We start from the raw sequence: 11038 nt of genomic DNA, 5'->3' as shown, positions 1-11038 counted from the left end.
TTAGTGGGCTGTGCTCACTATGGACACCTGTGCGAAGCACAGCCCGCTATCATTATTGCTCGCGCCTCTTCTTAATTAGTGGGCTGTGCTCGCCAGCCCACTATGGACACCTCTATAGCTCTGCTATAGGGTGTCCATAGTACCTCTATAGCTCTGCTATAGGGTGTCCATAGTGGGCTTTCCCATAAGGAATGAATGGGACGAGGTCAAAAATGTCGCAAATCTGCAACGTTTTTCAAACATCTCCTACTCTGGCATACGTTCGCCTAGAAACACCATTCCAACTTTAAAACGTAGGCACAGGTCTCGTCTATTTAAGTTGTATTTGAACTTTTTTCCTACGATGTATAGTTTTTGAACTCTGACCCTTTAACGATGATGAGTGATTTGGGGAAAATTCAGGGTTTTCAATGAGTGTGTATGGCGGAATGTTCGCGCAGCAGAGTGCAGGAGACAAACTGACAGAGTGAGAGAGCCTCAAAAAAACACTCAGAAATGTTCTCTTTCCGTGACGATCCTGGCCACAAATTATGCTCAAAAACAGTGATATTTTCCAGAGTTTTAGCCACACTTGTCTTCTCTCTCACAATGTGTCCGCTTTTTCGGTCGGATTTACGGTTTTTGAATTATCTGCCTCTGACCGACCAGAGTAGCTCTCACTGGCTCCATTTACTCCAATGTTAATCGGGAAGAGGATTTTCGAAACTGCTCCCTTTTTCCAACTCGCTCCCGTTTCCACATTTCTGACACAAGGACCATGAAACTTGGTGAGCGTGCTCTTTAAGGCATTTCTGGCTTGACCGTGAAAAAAATTTGCTGCTATCATGTATGGTTTTGAAAATATAGCACCAGTTTGATGTCCTGCATGTGAGGCTGAAAGTGCTGAGAAACAGCTGTGCCAGTCCCTTACCGGGGGGCAGGGGGGGGGATCTGTCTGTCTATGCATATATCTCTCTTTATCTGTCTGTCTGTCTCTATCTGTCTGTCTGTCTCTCTCTCTACCTGTCTATCTCTCTCTCTACCTGTCTATCTCTCTCTCTCTCTACCTCTCTCTCTCTCTCTCTCTCTACCTGTCTATCTCTCTCTCTCTCTCTCTCTACCTGTCTATCTCTCTCTCTCTCTATCTGTCTGTCTCTATCTGTCTGTCTGTCTCTCTTTCTCTCTCTCTGTCTGTCTGTCTGTCTCTCTCTCTCTCTATCTTTCTCTGTCTCTCTCTCTCTATATATCTGCCTGTCTTTCTCTCTCTCTCTCTTTATTTGTCTGTCTCTCTCTCTCTCTCTATCTGTCTATCTCTCTCTCTCTACCTGTCTGTCTGTCTCTCTCTCTCTCTACCTGTCTCTCTCTCTCTCTACCTGTCTGTCTCTCTCTCTCTCTCTCTACCTCTCTCTCTACCTGTCTATCTCTCTCTCTCTCTCTCTCTCTACCTGCCTATCTCTCTCTCTCTATCTGTCTGTCTATACATATATCTCTCTCTATCTCTGTCTCTCTCTCTCTCTCTGTCTGTCAGTCTCTATCTGTCTCTCTCTCTCTCTCTGTCTCTCTGCCTGTCTGTCTCTGTCTTTCTCTCTCTCTCTCTATCTGTCTGTCTTTCTCGGTCTATCTGTCTGTCTCTTTCTCTATCTCTGTGTTTATTTTCCAACCCACTGTACATTGAGGGCCCTTTTTCTGTCGCTAACTCTTCCCACACCGCCGACTGCATACAAACAAACAATAGATCACAACGTGCAGCTCGATCTGACTTGGTATGCTATCATGTAGTTTTTCAGAATGTCAATTTTTTCGCGTCGCAAGACGCGAAAAACTGCAAGACATTTCCCATAAGGAATGAATGGGACGAAGTCAAAAAAGTCGCAAATCTCCTGCTCTGGCATACGTTGACCTACACTCTAAAAAACAATTCACGGGGTTAGTAAGTATAGCTCAAAAACTAGAGCTATTTCTGCATAAAAAAACAAGTTTGTTACGTGTAAACATTATAATGAGTTGATAACTTAATTTAATAAGTTGGTCTACATGAAAATAAATAAAATAGTCTTAACTCAATAATACATGTATTTTGAACAGATATTTCTGCCTAAACTTAACACAGAAGTGTAATCAGTTAGTACAACTTAAAAATCTGTGTCCCTGTTTGTTAAAAGCTGAGTACAAGGCTGACCAGCCCGGACATGTTTAACGCGGGCACACCATCCGGTGCTCCTTTTGAAAGACGCGATTGAGCAGAGCAGAGTTGGAAAACGCGGTTTGCAAACGGCTTGGTGAGTAAAATTTTGACTGGTTTTATGAACAATAGCTTATAACTGCATTAGCAGACAGTACACGAAATCGTTTTACACAACACTAGAGGGTGAGCAGTGGTAATGTGTAAGCTAGCACAGTAATGATTCGGTCTAACATTAGTATTTATTAAGTTTTGTTTTACGGTGGCAGGTTTTAATTGGCACTGGTTTTCACTAGTTTAACTTTGTTTCTTTCAAATTTATTCAAAATCTGTAGTAGTGTTGAAGGTTTCAGCAGCGGTAACTTCATGGGTAGGCTGTTGTAGGTGACCGAGCACACTTTCGGTTTGTTAGTCGGCCATAGCAGCAGCAAGTGCAGTCTAAAAACCACAAGTGTGCAATTGCCCACTGCCCATTTCTTTGCGGTAGTTTGCGTGCATTTTTCTCTGATTTTTCATCTGGAATAGTCAAAAACAGTTAAATAAAATTTACTGTACTTAAGTGGCACAAGTTGTAGGCACTACAGCCTTCTGAATGACCTAAGTTCAAGTAATTTAGTTTGTAAAATGAAGTGGACCTGTAAAATTTGCAAATTTGAAACACCAAGAAAGACAGATCTGTTAAAGCATTATAGACTTAGACATGGTCATGGTGGAGAATCTCTCCCTTGTCTTTATTGGGAATGCTATTGCTCATTTAAAACATGGGGCAGCCTGCGAACCCACCTGTCAAGAAGTCACTCCATCTGTGAGACAGTGACATTGTCCACTGTACTGTCATTTAAATGTCCATGTTGCCCCTTAAACTCAGTGTCCACAGAAAAAGAATACTTTGAGCATATTGGCCGTCATTTAAAAAAACAGGAAACTGTGTGTTGTGTTTTTGACAACTGTCCTTTCAAAACAAACATTTATGGAACATTTGCTTCGCATAGGAGCAGGAAACACACTCCTCACACTGTTGATGACTTTGAAGAGGTATGTCAATCCCCTAAAAGCAGGGGATGATCCTATGGATGAGGGTGATACTGAGGGTGCAGTGAGTGAAGATACTGAAGATAATGAAATAAATGAATTGCCTAATTTAATAGAAAAACATGTAGCCCACCTGCTGCTTAGATTGGAAAGCATATTCAATGTTCCACAACGGTGTATTGATGAGTTAGCTGAAGAACTACACTTCATTTCTTCATCAGCTTCAGGTCCTATTTTAAAAGACATTGTACAGTCATGCTTAAAGAAGCATAATTGTGAGGCTGATGATGTGGTCATCTCAGAGATGGTGACAGACCTATGTGAGTGCAACCCAATTACATCAGCCCTAAGGAGTAATGGTCCTCTTTCCACCTCCTACAAAAGAAGAGAGTGTTTCAAGGAGCATTTTTCTGTGGTAGAGCCCGTAGAATATATTCTCAGTGCCAAGGAGCAGAGAAGTTTACAGTATGTTCCTATTTTGAAGTCCTTGCATGAGGTTTTGGCAAAAAAAGAAATCCTGGATTGGCTCACACACACCTGTGAAACAGATAGCAGTTCTGAAAGTCGATACAATTCATTTCAGGATGGCACACATTTTAAAAACAATACATTGCTGTCAGAAAATCATCCAGCTATTTCTCTCATTCTGTATGTGGATGATTTTGAAGTGTGTAATCCACTTGGCACTTCAAGAAAAAAACACAAAATTACTGCTGTGTATTGGGTTTTAGCAAATGTGCCACCACTGCTCAGATCATCACTGACATCAATATATCTTGCAGTTCTCTGCAAGGCTGATGATATCAAAAAGTTTGGCTATAGTGCTGTGTTAGAACCATTGTTAAAAGATCTTGCCAGCCTCGAAGAAGAGGGACTTTATATTCCTTCCTTAGGCATTCGAGTTAAAGGCACTGTCTATTGTGTTGTTGCAGATAACCTTGGCGCACACTCAATCGGAGGATTTGTGGAGAGTTTCTCAGGAACACACATCTGCAGGTTCTGCCTTGGAGAAAGATCCCAGTTCCAAGTAAGTGAAGTTAGAACTGGTGCATTTTATCCTAGGACAGTACATGAGCACAGGGGTCATGTTCAGACAGCACATACAAGTGGGTCTCATTGTTATGGAGTAAAGAGACAGTGCCCACTGACTGAAAAACTAAAACATTTTGATGTTTTATCTGGCTACCCACCCGATTTACTCCATGACCTCTTCGAAGGTATTGTACCTTTTGAGCTAGCACTGTGCCTAAATGCCTTGATCAAAAGAAAATATTTCACACTTGATGAACTTAATAAATTGATCAAGGAGTTCCCATACAGATGGGCAGATAAATCTGATGCACCACAAGCAGTTCCATTGACTTTTGCTGCAAGAAAGTCTGTTGGTGGGAATGCCCATGAAAACTGGGCGTTGCTTCGCCTCCTTCCCCTGATAATTGGAGCAAGAATACCAGAGAGTGAACCCTCGTGGCTAGTCCTTCTGAACCTTAAGGACATAGTTGAACTTGCCCTTTCTCCTGCTCATACAGACTTAACTATTTGCTACATTGAAAGCAAGATTTCTGAGCATTGACAAAGATTCATCGAAACTTTCCCTCAGGAAAGGCTCATTCCAAAACATCATTTTCTAGAGCATTACCCACAGCTGATAAAGGTTTTTGGTCCACTTGTGTCGTTTTGGACAATGCGGTTTGAAGCCAAACACAGCTTTTTTAAGCGTGTGGTCAGGCATACCCACAGCTTCCGAAACATTCTGATGTCTCTTGCAGTAAAGCATCAGTTAATGGTTGCACACCATCTACATGGTGGTGCAGTTGTTCTACCATCTCTCCAGGCAAAAAAACTGTCAATGGTGGATTTGACTGTGCTGAGAGAAGACGTAAAAAAAGCACTGCAAATAAAATTCCCCAGTGCGCCGTTTATCCAGATGGCAACCACAGTGTGTTGTAGTGGCACCAGTTACTCCACTGGAATGATCTTGGCCCACGGTTCAACAGGTTGTCTTCCAGATTTTGTGGAGTTGATCCAGATTGCTGTTGTAAATGGGAAGGTTGGGTTCATTGTTAAATGTTTAAATGCATGGCATATTGAACATCTTAGAAGCTTTGAACTCGGAAGCTTAACACAGGAAGTGTTAAGGTGATTGAGCCAAATGAGTTGTCTGACATCTTCCCGTTGGCTGGGAAGCGTATGGTTACCCAGAAGCGCTACATTTATGTTGATATGTAGTGGTTATTAACACCATCTCTGAAATTCTGGAAAATGCACAATAAGAAATGGTATTCTGTTATCCTGCAATTTTTTGATCTTTTGTAGTTTTGCCTTATTACATTATATTTGAATGCAAAATCTTAAGAGGATGAAAAAAGGCCCTTGTTATTTGCCATAGAAATAAAGGATTCAAACATTTAGTCAAACTAAAAGAGGATACAGTATATGGATGCTCAGATTTGCAATTTTGACAAAAAGAAGAAATACAATGTATACAATGTGTAATGTAAAAGCTAATGATTAGAGATATAATAACCAGTGTAATTCCTTGAATGTATTCTGTAAATCAAACTAAAATTATGTCTTTTTTTCTTACAGATACTCCGATGTCTCATCCAGCCAAACTTAGGATCATTCTTCAGGACCATGACATTCGCAAACTTGACTTACCTCATGGCATCCCTGGGACTGTGGGTGAACTTGAGTCCATTGTTAGAGAGACATTTGGGCTTCAAGAGAACTTAACTTTGCATTACAAGGATGCTGATTTTGGAGAGGAATATTTTAGTCTTACCTCAACAAGTGACATCAAGGACAAAGACACTATAAAGGTGGTTAACATTGTTGAACCTCCCACATTTACTTTGAACTTAACTGAAGTGAACACTTGCGTTGAAAGTGAATCAGAAATCTCCATCCATAGTGCAGCAACAGAACTCTCAGACAGTACTTCGGTGACCACCGTTCAAAGCAGTTGCTCTACGAGATCCCAGGATACACTGATTCTATCATCACCTGAACATGGGATTCAGCGATCAGAGCGGTGGCCAACTGAATTTCCTGTACCTCGCTTTGCCTATGACACAGAGCTGATGCTCACCTCAGGAAATGAGGCTTACAAGAAGGATGGAATTCCACTCAACTTCACCTCAATCCTTCCTGACATCCTCGAAAGACTCGCTGAAAGCATCTTTCAATATGTTGCCTATCCATCAAGCTCACAGTTTGCAGATGTTGCTGAGGCATTGATTCTGAAGCATCCTTGCCTCAAAGAAGCAGGATCATACAATGGATGTTATGGATGGCAACAGCGGCTGAAATACAAAATGGGGAACTACAGAACCAAACTCAGGGGGCTTGGATGCCCTGAACTTGATGTCAGCTCTCTCAGAAAGAAGAGACCACATGACAAAGCGCCTGCAAAGAACGTCAACAAGCAGAAAAAGTCAGAAGTTAACTATTTACCCCCTCATCCACAAGGAGAAACAGAGGAAAGTTTGGAAGGTGAAAGACTGGAGATCCTTCATGAAGTGAGGAAGAAGAACAACTGGCAGATCATCGATGAAAAAAATGGCAAAAACATTCTCCATTCGCAGGCAAGAAGTTGTCAATCAGGAACCATCAGTCAGTGACCTGAAAGAAAGATGGCCTGCTCTTTTTAATGCAGCTCAGGTAAATATTTTTTCCTAAGACACAGTGTATGTTATTTTGTAGTAAACTGTATAAGTTAAGATGTTGTGCCTATTTGTGCCTTTTTTAAAAATTCAGATAAACCAAGAATTCAGGCGGATCACCACTGTCAGCCTGGAGACAACATTCATGGGAAAGCTGGACCACTACTCCTCAAAAATATTGTCCCTGCTGTCCTCAAGAGGGGGCGCAGCAAAAATGAAGATTCAGAACTTACAGAACATCCTCCTAGAGGTATGAATAAATTAAATGAAGTTACTTCCATCGTGATGTTAGATTTTTGAACATAATTGTACAAGTGACCAGAAATGCAATTTAACATCAATTAAATCTAGTTATTGTCTTCTAGATGTATTAAAAGATAGATGATTATACCTCTAATAAGGGAATATAATGTCAGATGATTGTTTATGGCTTAGTCTAAGGAAAAAATATCATTTTAAACTAAACAGGTGTGATGGTATACATTAGGCCTCACAAACCTCATCATTCTGTAATGTCAAGTAATTATCAAAAACACATCTTCCTGTTCAACATTCTTTTTTTTTTTATTTACAGGACAATTCTGTGGAGGCAAAGAGGGAGGTTGCTATCCGTGGTTTAATGGTGTACCTTAGGGAAAAGGAGGAGGAGCTCTTTAAAGAGGAGGTAAATCAGACACCACCATACTTTGAGTTCACAGAGACAGAGTGTGTTTATTACAGCGCTGCGCATGAACAGAGCAGGGCAGCTACTTCCCCCTATTGCACTCACAGTGGTGCAATAGCACCATCTATGGACATAAATGTGAATTTTTTAGTAGATAACTGTGGTGCTGTGTCTGTGTAATGTGTTCTACAATTAAACAAAAAATAGTGGGGGTGTGTTTACATAAAAGAACTGTGTGTGTCTATGTGGCATTTTCCCACTACAAACCCTTAAAACATTTATATTGATTTTGACCTACAGGATAGGGACGGGGATATTACGGGCGAACTGATGAAGATAGTGACAACACGAGGTGGCATACCTGCAGCCTATGCAAAGATCGTCCTGGAGGGAACAGAGGTCCTAACGGATGTGGATATTCCCAGAGCCTGTGCCTTGCTAATGGGGCTGATATACGCACTCAACCTCCGCTACCCAAAAGAACTGAAAAATACTTTTGAAGTGTTTCAAAAGATATTCCTCGAGTTGGATGATCTGAAAGCAAGTCCTAAGGTAATGTTGCTAAAAAATAAACTGCTGTGCTAAAAAAAGGGAGGAGTTAAAGAAACATTTCATCACAGTTCTTATGTACATACTACAGTTCTGATGTACATACTCTCTTCCTCTTTTCTTATTATATTTATAAATATTTCTATTTTTATTGCATGCTCTTCTATATTTCTACTACTTTATTACCTTATGCACGGGGGTTGCAAAGAAAATTTCATTGATTGACATGTGAATGTCCAATGATAATAAAAACTCTTGAATCTTGAATCTTGAATTTAAGCTGTCCTCAAATTAAAGAGGAAATGTTTGCACTGTTGTTTGCAATGTGTTGTTTACTGTATAATAGGTGTACTGTTGAGAGTTTATTAACTACACCTAGTTCAATGTAATGTACTTTTATACCAAAAAACTCAAATCAGTCTCAAGAGCATGACTGTCAAAATTTTCAGTCTGAGACAGTTTTACAGGGCTATTTTATGTTGTAAGTTATCTAATTTATTTTATTAAGACTACATTTTTGTGTACAGTTAAAATGTCAATATACACTCAGTCCTGTTACTGTAACTGAGACGCTGACTGATGTTTGAATAAACAGTTAAATCATAAAACTGGAATTTCAATATGTGATTTATTCTGACTTAGATAAGTTATTGTACAAAAAAAATTAAGGTAATGATTTGCATTGACATTTCTTAGTAGAATGAAAGGAAAGAAATAAGCTAGAATTACTAAAAGGAGTAATTTTAACACAATTAAAATTAAGTTGGTTCAACTTAAATAAGGCCTTGTCCTTGTAGAGGACAAGGCAAATCAAGTTGCTTGTACTAAAGTAATTGAGTTTGTCTAACTAAAGAAGTCTTGTCGCATGTACTTAATACTAGCTAAGTTGAAATAACTTAAAAATATCCATGCAAATTGTTACATCAATTTTTTACGTTGAGCCAGCACATCATTTGTTAGAGTGTAGACACACCATTCGAACTATAAAATGTAGATAAAACTCCAAATTATCAACGTGATGTCATACTTTTGCCTTAGCTTTCATAGTTTTTTCGACCTGGGGCAAAGCGCACAGCCCACTCTCGCGATTCCCCGGCGGGGAATTGTCTAGTTAGTGGGCTGTGCTCGCCAGCCCACTATGGACACCTCTATAGCTCTGCTATAGGGTGTCCATAGTGGGCTGTGCGAAGCAAACTTTAAAATGTAGATAAAACTCCAAATTATCAACGTGATATCATACTTTAGCCTTAGCTTTCGTAGTTTTTTCGTCACGGGGCAAAGCGCACAGCCCACTCTCGCGATTCCCCGGCGGGGAATTGTCTAGTAATAATTAGTGGGCTGTGCTCGCCAGCCCACTATGGACACCTCTATAGCTCTGCTATAGGGTGTCCATAGTGGGCTGTGCGAAGCACAGCCCACTATTACTATTGCTCGCGCCTCTTCTTAATAATAATAATAATAATTAGTGGGCTGTGCTCGCCAGCCCACTATGGACACCTCTATAGCTCTGCTATAGGGTGTCCATAGTGGGCTGTGCGAAGCACAGCCCACTATTACTATTGCTCGCGCCTCTTCTTAATATTTTTCATCCTCCCGCTCGTTTTTGGCACTTAACTTGTCTCGCACCGTTTGTCGCACACAAACAAACAATATATCAAAACGTCCGTCTCGATCTGACTCGGTATGCTATCATTCAGATTTTTGAAATACGAATTTTTCGCGTCGCAAGACGCGAAAAACTGCGAAAAATTTCCCATAAGGAATGAATGGGACGAGGTCAAAAATGTCGCAAATCTGCAACGTTTTTCAAACATCTCCTGCTCTGGCATACGTTTGCCTAGAAACACCATTCCAACTTTAAAACGTAGGCACAAGTCTCGACTATTTAAGTTGTATTTGAACTTTTTTCCTACGATGTATAGTTTTTGAACTCTGACCCTTTAACGATGATGAGTGATTTCGGGAAAATTCAGGGTTTTCAATGAGTGTGTATGGCGGAATGTTCGCGCAGCAGAGTGCAGGAGACCAACTGACAGAGTGAGAGAGCCTCAAAAAAACACTCAGAAATTTTCTCTTTCCGTGACGATCCCGGCCACAAACTACGCTCAAAAACAGTGATATTTTCCAGAGTTTTAGCCACACTTGTCTTCTCTCTCACAATGTGTCCGCTTTTTCGGTGGGATTTACGGTTTTTGAATTATCTGCCTCTGACCGACCAGAGTAGCTCTCACTTCCTCCATTCACTCCAATGTTAATCGCGAAGAGGATTTTCGAAACTGCAACCTTTTTCAACTCGCTCGTGTTACCACATTTCGGACACGAGGACCACGAAACTTGGTGAGCGTGTTGTTTAAGGAATCTCTGGCTTGATCGTGAAAAAATTTTGGTGCTATCATGTATGGTTTTGAATATATAGCACCAGTTTGACGTCCTGCATGTGAGGCTGAAAGGGCTGAGAAAACAGCTGTCCCCAGTCCGTTAGCGAGGGGGGGGGGGGGGGGGGATCAGCCCGAGCACCGTGGCAACCGAGATCAGCTGGGCAAGCACAGACAGTCTGTCTGTCTCTCTCTCTCTATCTGTCTGTCTATGCATATATCTCTCTTTATCTGTCTGTCTCTATCTGTCTGTCTCTCTCTCTCTCTATCTGACTGTCTGTCTCTCTCTATCTGTCTCTCTCTATCTCTCTCTATCTGTCTGTCTCTATCTGTCTGTCTCTCTCTCTCTCTATCTGTCTGTCTCTGTCTGTCTGTATCTGTCTGCCTCTCTCTCTCTATCTTTCTGTCTCTCTCTCTCTATCTGTCTGTCTCTGTCTCTGTCTCTCCCTGTCTCTCTATCTCTCTGTCTTTCTCTCTCTCTCTCTGTCTGTCTGCCTCTGTCTCTCTATCTATCTGTCTCTCTCTCTCTGTCTGTCCTTCTCTCTCTCTGTCTCTCTCTCTCTATCTTTCTATCTCTCTCTCTCTATCTGTC

At 41.0% G+C, this 11038-nt stretch overlaps 1 protein-coding gene across 1 annotated transcript; it reads left to right on the top strand.

Annotated features, from left to right (window-relative positions):
* Nucleotides 1-2141: 2141 nt before the first annotated feature.
* On the top strand, nucleotides 2142-8679 carry LOC119007460. The gene is made up of 6 exons (XM_037077175.1): nucleotides 2142-2258; nucleotides 4126-4220; nucleotides 5783-6856; nucleotides 6953-7108; nucleotides 7433-7522; nucleotides 7823-8679. The coding sequence occupies exons 3-6, from the start codon at nucleotides 6746-6748 to the stop codon at nucleotides 8105-8107; spliced, it is 642 nt and encodes a 213-aa protein (XP_036933070.1). The 5' UTR covers nucleotides 2142-2258; nucleotides 4126-4220; nucleotides 5783-6745; the 3' UTR covers nucleotides 8108-8679.
* The last annotated feature ends 2359 nt before the right edge of the window (nucleotides 8680-11038 follow it).

This window comes from Acanthopagrus latus, chromosome 18 (genome assembly GCF_904848185.1).
Source record: "Acanthopagrus latus isolate v.2019 chromosome 18, fAcaLat1.1, whole genome shotgun sequence".
Classification (NCBI taxonomy): Eukaryota; Metazoa; Chordata; class Actinopteri; order Spariformes; family Sparidae; genus Acanthopagrus; species Acanthopagrus latus.
This window is presented reverse-complemented; position numbering and strand designations above follow the sequence as displayed.